Genomic DNA, 16,242 nt, shown 5'->3' on the forward strand with positions numbered 1-16,242 from the left:
GGTGATTAAGTACTTGCCCCATACACATGAGGATCTGAGTTTGTGCCCCAGCACCCACATAAAAGCCAGGCATAGTGGACCATCTATAATACTGTAGTGGGTAGGGAGAGGCCAGAAGTCGTGTGGAGCTTGCTGCCTCACCAGTCTAGCCAAACTGGTGAACTTTATGTTCAGTAAGAGACCCTGTCTGAAAAAAATACAGCAGAGAACAATTGAGGAAGGCAGTGGATGTCAACCTCTGGCCTCCATTCTAGTATGCATAAACATGACACCTTCTGCACACAATTTAAATTTTTTTAAGTGTGAGAATATTTTCTCTCACACACATGTGCCCCTCCAAGAGCATACAAGTGTGTGTGGGGGGGGGGGGGACTTTTGATTTCACAGCCCATACTTGGTCTTCTGTAGTACAATGTCACTAGGAGAAAATGAAATGACGGTGAACCTTTGGGCAGCGAATGTAGGAAGAAGACTATGTTCCTCGTATGGAGGTCACTGTCTGTCTCCTTCTGAAAGGTATACCTGGCAAGGAATCAGGAACGTTCAACATTACTTTTGTACTTAATCTCAAGCAACTGGCGTTGGGTAATTCAGAAAGTGTTTCCACATTCCGTTGTGGCTTAAAGCTCTTGTCAACAGCACTGGCCCCAAGTACACTACAGGTTATGGGGAAAGAAGTCACCATATCCAGAAGAGCCAGATCACTGCCTCCGAGACAATGGGCACAGCACAACTTTTACATTTTTATTACACCAGGTCAAGGAAAACAAATAGAATATGTCGATGTGGTCTCACCTCTTTGGGCAAATATTCTAAGCACATATCCATTCCCATACCTGTGAGAAAGGAATCAACTTAAGAGCATCTGACAGCTCACCACAGTCCACCCTTAAACTCCTAACACAAGTCTTACACCACTGTGCATAAGATTTTTGGCAGTCACAAGCTCTGTCACGAGGCAGAACTTACAGACAATAGGATAAGCTAGCTGTCATTGACATTCATCCTCATTGAGTGGGACAGACTGCATGAGGCAGTGTGGCTGTATGGAGGGACAGATTCAGACCTGTGGCAAACTGCTGCTTGCCGAGGATTACCAGTCAAGGCTTTTCACTTAGACGCACTCTTCTGCTGTCCCAGCGTGTTTACACCTAGCAACGTTAAACAATGAAATATAAGCAAGCAATTATGTCTAAATAAAGAGTTTAATGTACGCCTCTCCGGGATATAGGCAATTGCAGAAAGGCATTCCTTGGCACTCCTAGAGCAGACTGGGGTGAAAATTGTACCGCAGGCTGGAAAACAGCCCGATGTGCTTCACAAGGTTGGGCTCCACCACATATGCCTGCTCCCCCTTGGCTCTCAGCAGAGAGTACAGTGCCATGTCTTTGCCAAAGCCTTTATGGCAGTACACCTGGGACAGGTATGTGAGGGTCCTCCGGGCCGCAGGGGCAGGGAAGAGCATAGCTGGGGTGCAGCACTGAGAGGCAGGAACCACACTGTACAAGGAGGGACTCAGGCGCCGCAGTTCCAGGAAGTAGTGTCGGCCCACCAGCTCCACCAGGCCCATGCTGTACAGAGAGAAGAAAAGCATGACAGGCCAGCTGAAGCCAGGACGGCAGGCAAACCTCATGTATAGCCAGGTGAGCACAGGCCCCAGGAGCATGCCCACGCCAACCCACTCCAGGATCCGCATAGGCTCTGGGTTGACGTAGTGCTGCAGCCTCTCCGGGTGATAGAGCTTCAGATACAGGGCATCCTGGAGGTGTGGCTTGGAGAAGCGAGCACGCAAAAGGTGCTCCAGCACTGGGAAGATCTGTTCTTCCGGAAGAGCGTCATCCTCCACCATCAGGACATAGTCCGGGTTGTAGGTCTGCAGCGACGACTCCAGGCAGTAGACATAATCTTGCTTCTCTTTCTCAAATGAGTTAGTTGAGGGGTCATCGCCATAATCATCTTCCGTGCCCTCGTAGCGGTTGGCCACAGGGACGTACTTAGAGAGCAGCTTAGCGTCAAAATGGCTCACGCTCCGTTCCACATTGCACAGGAAGAGCTGGTGCCCCTCGCACTGGGGGCCGCACTGCTGCAGGAGCCGATGGAACTGGGACACGACTTGCAGGACATAGTGAAAGCCAGGCTGCCTATCCACAGTGATTATGGTGATCACCAGCCAGGGCCGGGGAGTGGCCTGCCAGACGATGGGCACAGAGCCGTTGGCAGAGGGCAGCTCTTCGAAGTAGTGAAGGGCAGCCTCCCCCTCCTTCAGGCTCTGCTGCAGGAACTCTTGGCTCATCTGGTTTAGATGCCAGTGGCGCAGATAGAAGTACGAGTGCAGGAGCCGGTGGCAGGCCAGGGGGGCCAGCAAGCCAAATGTCACCACGGTTAGAACGAAGAGCTGGACAGCAGTGCTGCCCCAGGAAAGCCGCCGAAGCCTCCGGAGAAGCATGGCAGCTGGGGAGGCTGACGTGGTCATGAGGTCAACGGGTGGTCACGTCTGGTCCCGAGAACAAACCATCCTGGCTCTCAGGCCAGAATCATCCGGTCAACCCTAAAGGGAGAAAGCAGAATCAGAAAATAACACTTTAGAAACACCCCAACAACGCAGACGTCGAATCAGAAAGTCTAGTTCAAGGCCATGTAGGCACGAGAGACTTGGAAGGATTGTCCGCAGCGATTGCTGACTGGGGTTCTACGTGCCAGGGAGCCTGGCGACACTCTCACTGGCTATGAGCAGCGGTACCCTGTGCACTCAACCAAGTCTCTCTATGCCCAAAGGTGGCACACTGGCTTCACAGTAGTCACAGAATCATCAACAGTCGATAAAACTACTATTTCGGTTCACTAGCTACAGAGACATGAGTGTTAACATTGGCACACAGAAAGCAAGGTTTGACACAGAAGAAATACACATAGAGTGCGCTGCAGCAGAAAAGCAGAATACTTGACTGCAATTTCTGAAAACCTTTCCTGCATATCCCAACAGGAAAAAAAAAAAAAAAAAGAGGAACTCTTAGCGGTCCTGGTTATTTAATGGCACCTTTGATTTCTCTAGTCTCATTTAATCTGGTCATTTTAATTCAGATTGTCCTAATTTATTTGTATAGGACTATCATTATAACCAGTGCAAGAAAGTTTCGTCCTTATGCAAGCGAACTGTAGACTTTGAGAGGAAAGGGAACATCCCAACCAAGACCTGACAGTAGGCTTCTCAGTGAGGTGGGTAGGGTAAGCAGAAAAAGAAACAGCCTGATCCAGAAAAGGATGACTTGGGACACAGCGACTCAGGGAATGGGTGTGAGGCATGAACCCCAGATCTGCCAGTCAACTGGGGGGAAGTCACTTCACCTCTCCATATCCTGGACACGTTGGCTCTAAAATACAAGTAATATCTGTCTCATGGGTTCACTGTGGATATTAAACATGTTAAAGAGAAAAATCAAACAGAAAAAAAAGTCATTAAAATATGTCCCATGCATTCTCCACCATTGAGTGAAGAGTGGGGCCTGACTTTCATGCGAACTCTGGTGACCCATTTTTGACCATGTCCCCTTGATGGGGAGGCCTGGTGGCACTCAGAGGAAGGATAGCAGGTTACCAAGAAGATTGATACCCTATGAACATGTACAGGGGGAGGAGGTCCCCTTCAGTCACAGACATAGGGGAGGGGAGTAGGGGGAAAGTGGGAGGGAGGGAGGAATGGGAGGATACAAGGGATGGGCTAACAATTTAGATGAAATATGAATAAATTAATAAAATATTAAAGTCTCATGAAGCGGGAGAGTTGGCTAAGTCAGTAAAGGGCTTGCCGTGCAAACAGAGAATCAGAGTTTGAACCCTAAAACCAGCCTCTTTCCAAAACTATATGTGGAAGCACATCCTTATAACCTCCACCAGGGAGGTGGAGCCCAGCAGATCCCGAGATCTGTGGGACTCTCTGGCTAGCCAGCTTAGCCTGCTGGTCAATCTCCCCAACAGTGCACAGACCCTAGATTAAAAGCAAAGTTAGAGGCTTAGCAATTGGCTTAATGGGAAGAGTGCTGCGTAAACTAGAAGGACCTGAGTTCAAATCCCCAGGTCCCACATAAAAGCTAACCGAGGTAGCCGGTGCTTGTAACAGCAGATGGGAGGCACAAACAGAACTCCTGAAAGCTTGGAGCCAGCAAGTCTGGTGTGGGCAGCTGTGAGACCATCTCAAAAAAAAGGTGGAAGGAAAGGACCAAGAATAAAGGTTTTTCTTGAGATCTGTGCAACCCACCATGGCACATTCATAAAAACAAACATGAAAACACACATACACATCAAAAGGAGAAGAAAAGAAAAAAAAAACTAGAAACATTTGAGACTCTCTTCTTAGCCTCCATATGCACATGCACACACGTACATGTACACACTGCACATGCGCCCCTCCCCCAAAATACAATTGATGCTCATATCCATGTAATATTTGAGAAGCAAGAAATTCTAGCATTCTCATGGAAAAAAATAGATTCACACCAAACAATAAAATTGAAAGCAATAAAGCTAATATAAAAGCAGTAGGCGTAATGCAAGACTGATTGATAACTATCGCATGAAAAATGTACGGATGCCTCACAAACATGATAATTTGTGGCCACTTGGAAGAATATGGTCCAGTCTGTGAGTGATGGAGGGCTCTCAAGAGGTTGCAGTTGTACTGTCTGCTCACACTCCTGTATCTGCATTCTACCTTTATCCATCACATTGAACTTCATTTCCCAGCCTGCCTTCTTCATGGCAGGGGTCATATTGACTAGGGCTTGCCAGGAAAATGTGAGCTGCAGAGCCTCTGTGGATCTAGCAGAGGGTCTGCCCCAACTGCTCACCTCTCCCCTCCTGACACCTACACTGGTTAGTGTGCTGAGCTCCATGTAGACCACTGTGTCCACCAGCTAGTGACTTTGGGATGCGTTCTGTTGGATAGTTATTCTGAACTGGCCTCTACTGGTCACATAGAATGCCAAACATCTTTCTTCTGTGTCATGACACCGTTCAAAGAAGACAAGTATGCAACAGAAGACCTCGGTCCTGGGAAGCCAGGAAGTGAGCCAAATTCTTCTAGTCCGGTCAAGAGAACAGCACTAACGAACAACTACAGAGAGAAAGAGGCAAAGAGCTTTTGGTAGCAATTGACCCTAGGCTTGCTGGTTTGTGAGTACCCGTATACTACAGACTGGTTCCTTCTCCCTCTGATCAGCTTCAGTCTACAGAGTTAGCACACCACAGACTTGCGTGTCACCCGCCTCATTAATTCTTCCTCATCACTACTATTGGACACCAATATTGTCTCTAATTTGGTAGCTTTGGGAACAAGGCTATTTGGGTGGCTCTCTGCTCCCGCCCTGGCTATTACCCAAGGGAGCAAGACCATCTAGAGGAAGGGATTAGATACACAGTCAACAAGATAAGGCAATCAGCTTGGAAAATGCCAGGTGTACAATAAATTCCGTGGCTTACAACAATATGACAGGTGGGACTGAAAATGGGAGTGCCCATGTTGACATAAAGAGGACCTTTAATCCCAGGAATTCGCTCCCCTGTAGGAAATAAAACCACTAACATCTCACAAAGTCCTTTACTTAAAAATATATCTAGGATCAGGGAAGGATAGGGTCTTAATCAGCAGTGCCTAGGGTCTCTGCTTGCCCTGAGTGTTTCCTGGGGGGGTGACAGACAGCCACAAGCCTTTGTGGTTTACAATAATGACCTGGCATTCTTGCACACAGGTATGCTGATAGTGGAGGCCCTCCCTGCTCAGTTCAGGTACAGAAGGCCGGCTGGACACAGGCAGCCAATGTGCTTCTCCTTCGTATGGATCAAAGTGCAGAGGAAATGGCTCCCAGGGCTGTGCTCTTAGGTCAGGCAGAAGCTAAGGCATCCTTGCTGGTGTGCCACAGACCAAATCTACTCATTGCTGCTATGAACATAGTTGAGCAAATGCCCTTGTGGTATGGTGGAGCATCTTTCGGGTATATGCCCAGGAGTGGTATAGCTGAGTCTTGAGGTAGCACTCTTCCCAATTTTCTGAGAAAGATTGATTTCCAAAGTAGTTGTATAAGTTTGCACTCCCACCAGCAACAGAGGAGTGTTTCCCCTTCTCCATGTCCACACCAGCATGTGCTGTCACTTGAGTATTTGATCTTAGCCATTCAGATGGATGTAAGATGGAATCTCAGAGTCGTTTTGATTTGCATTTCCCTGATGACTAAGGACATTGAAGGTCTAGGAGAGAGGAATAGGGGAGAAAAGGGAAGGAGGGTGGGAACGGGAAGATACAAGGGAGGGGATAACATTAAGGATGTAATGTAAATAAATTATAATAAATTAAATTTTTTTTAATTTAAAAAGTAAGAGAAAAAAATCTATTTATCACATCCATTGGTCAAAGTGATGGGGACAGGGAAACCCACTTTCATGCAGAGCGAGGGAAAGGGGAAGCACACTATCATAAATGAAGAGCTGCAAGCTGATTTCTAGACTCTCAGAGACAAAGAAAGGATCCAGTGACCTGCTCAGATAAAGTCCCAAACCCTCAGAGGTATAAGCCTTGTCTCTGAACCATGGGGAAGTGAAGGGCCAGAGCAGGCTTCCAAAATGGTCCCCGAAATTCAGTGGTTTGTAAGAACTAAGGTGTGTAGATGTTTCTGTTTTCCTACATGGGGTGGGGTGACAAACAGTTCAGGTACACAAGACAATAAGAAAGAAGCAGTGAATGTCTTTATTCTGAATATGCCATAGAAGAAGTAGAAGCCACTCAACAGCGCGTGGCCACTATGTGCCCACTGAGCTTTAAGTGTGTAGATTCCAGGGTACTTTTAAATTATGTTCAATGTCTTTTATATGAGGAAAGAGAGATAGAGGGGGAGTGAGGGAGAGACAGAGATGAACAGTCACAGAGAAAGGGAGAGGAAGAGGAGGAAGAGGGGAGAAGAAGAGAGGGAAGGTGGAGAGATACACACACAGACAGAGACAGAGAGACAGAGAGAGACAGAGATAGAGAAGAAAGGGAGGAGAAAGAGAGGAGAGAGAGACACCATCTTGCTTTTTTCCTCTTTTCTAAGCATTAAACTTTTGCTTCTTTTGTTACTTGCCCATAAAGGTTAACTGAACCTCAGTTTCTTTCATACATTCTAGAATGAACAGGTAAAATCACACCCCCTTTCACTGACCTTACGGGTTTTGTGACAGAGTAAAAAGAGGACTGGAAAACCTCAAACTGGCTCTCAGGGCTACTTCATTGAGCACATGGACCAAGTTACATACATGCACAGAAAGAGAAAGAAGGCGCTAGAAGCCTGAAGCAGAAAGAGAGTATGGGATGCCTGAAGCCAGTGGTCATGAAGATATCTATCACCACCCCAAAGGAGAAAAAACACAATACTGTGGAACATTTCAACACTGCAAAGCAGCACATTCATTGCGGGCCACAGAAAATGGGATCACATGACTGGCTTGGCAAAACTCCATGGGTTATGTGGACATTCAAGAGTATATTCTCACTGTCTTTGGGGGCATGCTGGTGTGTGGCATCCACCAACACTCACTGTTGACTCCACTTTTCTGATAGAGTTTGACATACCTGACCACCGTGAGGACCTAACCTAAACACATTGGATTTTTTTTTTTATTCACAATCTGAGGAATGGAATTTTTCTCCCAACCTATGAATGTAGGCAGAGGTGAGCCACATTTATATAACTGAGGTTGTGTTTCGATGAGCGGTTCTCAACCTGTGCGGTCACCATCCCTTTGGGACCACATATCAGATATCCTGCACATCATGTATTTACATTATGATTCATAACAGTAGCAAAATTACAGTTATGAAGTAGTAATAAAAATAATTTTGTGGTTGGGCTGGATCACCACAACACTGGGAACTGTACTGAAGGGCCATGGGATTAGGATTGCCTGAGAGCTACTGGTCTAGACACGTCCTTTTCCGAGAAGTCCAGTCACCATAAGATTACTGCAGATGCTCACACTCCACTGAGATTGTGGTCTGACTGGTTTTTCTGAATCAGCAGGTTACAAGTATTTCAGTTCTATGGAGGTAGGTATGTACTTATGTCTTTCAAGTACCGCAATGTAAGGTTCGGCCGTTCCCTAAACAGGATTCCACCTATTACCACATCTAGGGTGCAGGACTCAGAAAACAATAAAGGATACAGACACTGGGCAAGAAGTATGAATCAGGACTTCTATGAACAAGTAGAGAGAGTGATAGTAGATACTGTGTTTTATAGTGCATCTTGTGAAAAATTAAATAGAGCTAAGGTGATGTGAGCGACAGAACACCACAGTATGTCAGGAAGTAAGTATTTTTGTGTATTTTTCCCAAGTCCCCCTTTCTTCATGAAAGACACCGTCACTTTCCCAGGCACTGGTATTACAGCCTAGCAGGTTCTGACTTCTCACTTCCTTCCAGGTCTTTCCCAATTCCAGGGCCTGGGACCTGAATGGAGAACTCTCAAGAGAAGGAAAATGGCTAAGAAACATTATGAAAAATGTTCACCATCCATAGGGAAATACACATCAAAACAACTTTGAGATTCCACCTTACTCCAATTAGAATAAAGATTAACAAAACAACCAACAGCAATGCAGGAGAGGGTGTGGGGAAAGAAAGCCTCATTCTCTGCTGGTAGGGCTGCAAGCTGGTGCAGATACTATGGCAAACACTCAAAAGGCTAGAAGTAAATCTCCTATATGAGCCAGCTATGCCACTCCTTAGCATGTGCTCAAAGGACTATGCATCACCTTCACTTTTGCTCTATTTACAATACCTAGGAAACGGGAAAAAGTTAAATGTTCTCCAATCAACAAAGGCATAAGGACAACGCAGTTAAAACACACTATGAAATACTATTCAGTTGTAAATAAAAATGGCATCATGAACTTTGCGGGTAAAGGATAAAACTAGAAAAGATTATATGGAGTGAGGTAACCCAGACCCAGAAAGACAAACAGGCCAAGTTCTCTCTCACTAGAGGCTCCTCACTCCAAATCTTCAAGTGTGAGTGTTTATCCTAAAGTAACCCCAGAAACCAACAGTGTAAAAGGGACCATAGCTGGTGAAGGGAGTTGGATGAGCCACAGAGAGGGGAATAGCAAGGTACAAGTGCTCTGGTTGGGTAAATGGGGCAGGGGGAGAGAAATAAGTATAGAGGAAGGGTAAAATAACTAGTGAACTCATGGAGATCACAGAAGAACCACCACTCTACTAAATCACCAGAATCCTTAATACCTAAATAGTTTGCCCTTAACTCTGAGAGATAAGTGGAACCCTCATCGCTCACCCAAGGAAACTTCTCTTTGTAACAGAAGGAGACCATTACAGAAAACCACAACTAATTAAAATGCAAAGTCTTGGGGCCCAGTCCCAAACAACTCCAAACTCCAAACACTCCAAACAACTCCAACACCCAAGGCTCAGGGACCATTGGGGAAGAGGGGACAGAAAATTTGTAAGAGCCAGAGGACCAGTAACTTCACGGTGCAAGTGCGTCTTCAAGTCATACCAGAAGCTACAGCCATAACCACCTCACCAACATGACATGGCTAGCCACGAGCCAAACAAGGACAACAACCACAGACGTGGACCAGGGAAAGTCCTTGGGGCCTCAACCCTACCCAGAGAACTAAAGGCAACCAAGGAACGCTAACAGCAAGAGAAACAGTCTTCCCCAGTATCAAATGGTCAGCCCTGAAAACATATGTCCAAGTAACATTATACAGACTGAGCAGCCTCTACTTAGGAACATATATTCTGTATATATGCAAATATTTGCATGTAACAACAATTAATAAATAGGAGGCCATGCATTTGCAAGAGAGCAAGAAAAAGTATATGGGAGAGTTTGGAGGAAGGAACGAAAAGAGGGAGATGCTATAATTATATTACAGTCACAAAAATAAAACTTTTAAATGTCAATGGGGTAATGAACTGAACAGACAGTTCTCCAAAGAAGAAATGCAAATAACACACACACACACACACACACACACACACACACACACACACACACACACACCATTCAACATCCTCAGCCATTAGAAAAATGCAAATTAAAACTATTTTGAGAGCTACAGAGATGGCACAGGGGTTAAAAGCATTTGCTGCTTTGACAGGGGACACATGTTCATTTCCCAGTACCCACAGAGCAGCTTGTTAAAACCACCCATAACTCCAGAATCAAGGGATCTGACAGCCCTACTGGCCTCCGCTGGCATCAGGCATGCACACAGTGCCCACATGTAGACAAAACAGTCAGACACATAAAATAATAACACATAAATCTTGAAAGAAAACTACTTAGGGATTCTATTACACTCTAGTCAGAATAGTTAACATCTAGAAAAATGACAATAATGCTGGCAAAGATAAAGATAAAGATAAAGATAAAGATAAATAGCCATTATTTACTGCTGGTAGGAGTGTGAATTAATGCGGCCATTACGGAGGTCAGTACGGGGGTTGTAATGTGTATATACTGCATGCATTCATACTTGCACACACTCATCACTGCAGTATTCACAACAGCTAGGAAATGAACACAGGCTACATGTCCATCAGCAGATGGAATGATAAAGAAAATGTGGCAACTATGCACAGTAGAGTTTTATTCAGCCATAAATAAAAGTGAAATGGTGACACTTGGCAGGAAAACAGGCTGAACTGGGTATCATTACGTTAAGCAAAATATGCCAACGTCAGAAAGACAAATATCATGTTTTCCCCTCTATGCAAATCTCATACTTTAATATTTGTATGTGAATGTATGATTGAGTGGTGTGTGTGTATGTGTGTGTGTGCGCGCGCGCGCGTGTGTGTGTGTGTGTGTGTTTATACGGGGGATAAGTTATAACGTTAGAAAGAGGACCTCAAGAGAAGTAGAGATCTTAAAAACTTTAAAAGAGAAGGTGCTACTGGGGAAAGGAGGGGGAGCGGCAGGGGGAGCAGCGGGACAGGTGACGGAGTCGAGAGGACAAGTAAGGACTAAGTATTATAAAAGTTCCACAGCTAGACCCATGCTATGCATGCTAACTTAAAAAACCAATTTAAAATATCTCACTACGGAGACATTGCTTAGATGAAAAGCCTGCCTGTGGAAGCCCGTCATCAGGCGTGGGATGGGATGCTGCAAACGACGTTATAACAGTTTCCGTTACCATCTGACCCATCTGAAGCATGGGTCAGGACAGAACTCTCTTCTATAACGCTGTTTGCTTCTGACAGTTCCCCCGTGTCTGCAGAAGAAGGTCCAAACGATTTGCCAAGATTTCTCAGCTCCAGTAATCTTCCTAACAGCAGCTTTCTTACACACGCCAACTCAACCATGGAAAAATCAGATGAAGAAGTACACATCTCTTCTAAAAAACCAACCGGATTTCCCCAACCAGAACTAACTGCCTTTTTCTTACACATATTAGGACCCTTTATATGAATCTTCCCCAGAGCACTTATTTGTCACTATTACTTTAGACTGCACAATTGTCCCTTGGGACCCACGGTAGATTGATTGTGGGACTCCCCACCCCTCAGATTCCTTACACAAAATGTCACCGTCTGTAGGCGCTAGCTATGCACTTCTTCAATACATTATATTATCTCTGATACCTATCAGAATGCAAATGCTATATAACTCATAGCTGTACTCTACTGCTTAGAGAATAATGACAATAAAAACAAATACAAACATGTTTGATTTAAATGAAATTTCAATTTCTTGAATTATTTTGATTTACGGTACGCTGAATCCACAGATGTGGACCCTGAGATACAGAGTAGAATATCTGTTTATAAATATTTGCTAAATCCTCACTGCATATCCCAGGGTGTGTTCGACCCTTGCATTCATTTCTTTGGATCAAATACACAGCTTTCAAATAGCAATACAATTAATTCCCATTTTGATGGAAAAATAGCTTCCAGCAAATGATAAGCAGGAAATTCAAAGCCCATAATTGTCCATGATGCCTGATGCCTTTTATAGTGTCACTCATAACCCTTTACCCAATAGGCTTTAAGTCCCTTGTTACTGGCTTCAGTGTAATTTATCTTTGACTTGCCTCACTGGCCCAGCACCGTACTCTCTCTATCCGAGAAAAGGTTTAAGGATTATTGAGCAAATAAAAGATAACATCAAGTCTTTTCGCCTTAATGGCCCTTAATTCTTATGCTATAAAATTGGGAGTAGCCTAGAACCCAATTACATACCAGGCAGAGAACAACTTATTTCAACTTTGCCTAGCTCTTATGTGCTCGACATTCTTTTAAGCATTGAGTGGATCTGCATAAGACAGAGGCTGGTGGATCGATGTGAGTTCGAGGCCAGCCTGGTCTACAAAATGAGTCCAGGACAGCCAAGGCTACACGGAGAGACCCTGTCTCAAAAAACTAAAAAAAAAAAAAGAAGAAGAAGAAGAAGAAGCCCATGATAGTTAGTGAGTCCACTTTGTAGCTGGTCAAGCTAAGGCAATGTAAACTTACAGTGGTTAACAAGGATTTTGGAATGGGGTATTAAAAAATAAATCCAGGACTCCTGCTCTTACCCGGAGTGTGTACGAGTGCTTCTGGGCCCAAGAATATAAAATGAAAATCCATTAGAAATGAATCAAAGACTTTTAGGATATGGTAGGTAACAACCTAAACAATACACGGTGTGTATGTGTGTGTGTGTGTGTGTGTGTGTGTGTGTGTGTGTGTGTGTGTGTATGGATACATGGTACCACTGGTTAACTATGAAGAGATGTACATACTACATTATTTATAATAATAGTATGTACTAATAAAATACATAAAATAAATGCTTGTTGTTGTTTTGGTTTTTCGAGACAGGGTTTCTCTGTGTAGCCTTGGCTGTCCTGGACTCACTCTGTAGATCAGGCTGGCCTCAAACTCACAGCGATCCTCCTGCCTCTGCCTTCAAGTGCTGGGATTAAAGGCATGCGCCACCACTCCTGGCTCTAAAATAAATGCTTTTTTATCTCAACTTTAATAACAGAACAAAAAACACAGACAAAATGGAGAGGGGATACATTTAAAATAAAACTGAAATACCTACAAATAATTTGAAGAAACGGCCAGACTATAATGCATAAAGTTATACTAAAGGATATTTTTAAGCCATTAATAAATCATAAAAAGAACACTTTTTCAGTAATAAAAAGATGATCCTTTTCCCGAAGGTAATCTTGATAATTAACACAATCTAAATTCAATTTACTCCAAGAAGAAGCAATAAAGTTTAACAAATGGACATTTGCATGCAAATTGGTACAATCTTAGAAGGTCATACCAGGGCATCCCCTTTGACAGGGGATAGCGAGGAATACACCTGGCAGAAATGATGAGACACGCTACTTAAAACCAGTAAGATTCTTTTCACTTAAATCCTGCTTGTCACAAAGGGGTGGTGGCAATAAATGGGAAGGGAAGGACAACTATGTGGGTTCAAATTATAGAAAATATGCATCGTATGGCCATTTTATTTTGTATAGGGAATAAAATTTAATGAAAGCGAGATGAGAGTCATGACAGAAGGAGGTTTCCTGATGGCTTTCTACATGCCTGCGAAGGACACGTATGACCTCGATGGCCTGTGACACTAAGTCTTGTGACACATGGACAGTGAGCAGGCGGCACAGAAGCCTAAACCCTCTTTTAACTCCTACATTGTTATATTTATGGTGTATTATATGACCTTACATCTGTATGCTTGTGCCTTATCATTATTATATTGATTCTTATTTACTATGTTGAGATAGGGTCTTGCTATGAAGCTCACACTGGCCTGACACTAGAGTCTCTTAGCTCAGCCTCCCTAGGGCTGGGATTGCAAGCCTGTGCCACCAGCCCCAGCTGTTTGCATTTCTACGCATTTTGGTGCCATGACTCTGTTATTTTAATTAGAGCTTTTATAATGTATTTTATTATCTTATTAGGCACATTTTTCCCTCATGACTCAGCACAATTCTCCTGGCTTTTAAAAACAACTTTAGTCCACAGCCACACTACCCTAAATGCCCCCAATCTTGCCTAAAAACAACTTTATTACAACAAAATGTACCTTTTAATTGTTCAAATAGTTCAAGTTTCAAAAAATTCACAGTCAGATATCTACCACCACATTAAAAAAAACTAACGAAAGTATTTTAAAGTGTTCTGAATTATAATTGGAAAAACTACAAATAGATGCTCTCCAATTAAAATATGAGGAAAAGAATTACTATGCCACCCGTATAAATGCAAAAGACCAACACGCTGGCCATTAAGTACTGATTCCTATGGGTAAAGACAAGCAAAGTAAAATTACTTATCATTATTCTACATTTTTAATATAAAACATCAAATGTAGAAAAAAATTAACGGTTAAACAGAGAATCTCGACAAGCTAAAAGATGTAGTTTTATTTATAATTTCCTATTTTTAATTTCTTTTTTTGCTTCAAGATTATCGTTTCCTTTTTTTTTTTTTTTTTTTTTTTTTTTTTTTTTGGTTCTCATTATGTAAAGCGTTAGACACACGTTGCTAGCTCTTCTGACCTCGTGAACTACGTGGGGCATAAAGACCCTCCTCTAGAAATCCACCATTAAAACAACACTTCCCTTACATGGTGTATTTCTCTTGGGGAAACAGAGGCGCGTAGTGGCGCGCACAGACACCTGCAGATTTTTGCTGATAGTCCGCACGGTGAGATCATCATAGAAGGGGCGCTGTGGTCCGGTACTTGAGGGCCGAGCAGGAGAAGCCAGGTTACACAACCTGACCGGCGGAGGTTCAGGCCCCACGAGACCCTGGAGCGCAGTGCGGCACAGGTGACGCCAGGGCACTAGAAACAGCGCAAGGGCTGAGACACACCCATCCATCCTAACTCACGTTGGGGAAAATTATAGTGAAGGGGAACCCAAAGCTTGGCATTTAGGGTCGCCGCTGACCTTGGAGAATCCGCGCTGCCTTCCGGCCTCAGTTTCTCCTACCTGCAAGCCGAGACAGCTAGTCGCAGTGGCGCTCGGAGAGCGGGCGTTCCCGGGAGCGGGAGGGGCACCTTCCCGGGGTCACCTTTGCCGGAGGACGCGCCCTGCCGAGGACGCGTGAAAGGGCTCCCGCTCCGGGGCAGCTCTCGGGCTGCCCACGAGGTGGTACCGGGCTCTTGGGCTGTAACCCTCGCTGGGCCTGGTGACAACACTGCCCGGCGAGCGGCCGCAGGAGAGCCAGGCGCATCGGCCTTGTGCCGCAGACGCAGCGAGGGCGGGGCCGCGGCGGCAGAGCCAGCCTGCAGGGCGCACGGCCCGGGACGCAGGCCTCCCGTGCACCACTCCCCGCTGCTGCTGTCGCTCCCACAGCGCGTCCCCTCGGTGGCGCGCTTTTCCGCGACACCAGCCGAGCAGGAAACCTACCCAGTGGAGGCGGACTCCTGCGTTTCGCCTTGCCAAGGCCACCGCCTCTGTAGCCCACGCTGGCGGATCTCCGTGGAGTCCGGAGCAGCTGAAGCCTCGCCTCCTCCCGCAGCTAGCTTTGGCGCAGGGCTGCCCCTCGTTCTGCCAGGCCATGTGACCTGCGAGCTGCGGAGCGACTGCAGCCCCCAAAAGCTGGATCGGAGGTGGGGGTGGGAGAGGCAAAAGGCGCCAACTGATGGGCAGCGAGGGAAAAGCAGGGTTGTTCCCCCCCCCCCCCCCGCAAACACCACCCCCATGTTCTCCTGAGAACTCGATGACTGCTCCTTTTGTGAGGGGATTACAAGCCGGTCGTTTTATTCCATCAGGTGGGCACACGAAGATGTATTTTAATGAAACATCTCGCCTTTTGCGGAAGTGTTTGCGTAGAAACCTATTTCTGTTTCGGAATGGGCTTCAATCCTTGAAATGCCTTCTGCTTAAACGCAAAAGCCCGTGGAAGACATAACTGGAGACGGGAGAAAAATACATACACTTGGGTAGCATAATCCCTGAAGTGTAACACAGGGAAAACACAGGAAATGACTAAAAGAAGAAAAAAACGTGCGTGTCTAAGGGAAGTCAACAGCCAGCTTTGCACTCTGGCCTTACCAGGACTCTCACCACCATGCATTTTTGTGGCCATTTTTATTGCTTCTAATTCCGTGTCAGTTTTCCTGTCTAGGCCAGGGCTTAAAAGAACATTTGGAGGTGCGCATATAATATGAAATCTGAATTATGGGGGTTGTGAAGTTGTCTGATAATTATCATTTAAATACTCAGGAT

General features: G+C 45.1%; 1 protein-coding gene across 3 annotated transcripts; it reads right to left on the reverse strand.

Annotated features, from left to right (window-relative positions):
- Positions 1-723: 723 nt before the first annotated feature.
- On the reverse strand, positions 724-15,548 carry PGAP4 (post-GPI attachment to proteins GalNAc transferase 4). 3 transcript variants are annotated; one of them, XM_084785783.1, is made up of 2 exons: positions 15,421-15,548; positions 724-2,548 (listed from the first exon to the last, which is right to left on the reverse strand). In XM_084785783.1, exon 2 carries the CDS (start codon positions 2,471-2,473, stop codon positions 1,262-1,264), a length of 1,212 nt encoding a protein of 403 aa, XP_084641909.1. In that variant the 5' UTR covers positions 2,474-2,548; positions 15,421-15,548; the 3' UTR covers positions 724-1,261. The 3 variants fall into 3 exon arrangements, with proteins under 3 accessions (XP_084641909.1, XP_084641908.1, XP_084641907.1); XM_084785782.1 differs by lacking the exon at positions 15,421-15,548 and adding an exon at positions 15,001-15,362; XM_084785781.1 differs by lacking the exon at positions 15,421-15,548 and adding an exon at positions 14,959-15,361.
- Positions 15,549-16,242: the final 694 nt, after the last annotated feature.

Source organism: Acomys minous, assembly GCF_964271855.1.
Source record: "Acomys minous genome assembly, chromosome: 1".
Classification (NCBI taxonomy): Eukaryota; Metazoa; Chordata; class Mammalia; order Rodentia; family Muridae; genus Acomys; species Acomys minous.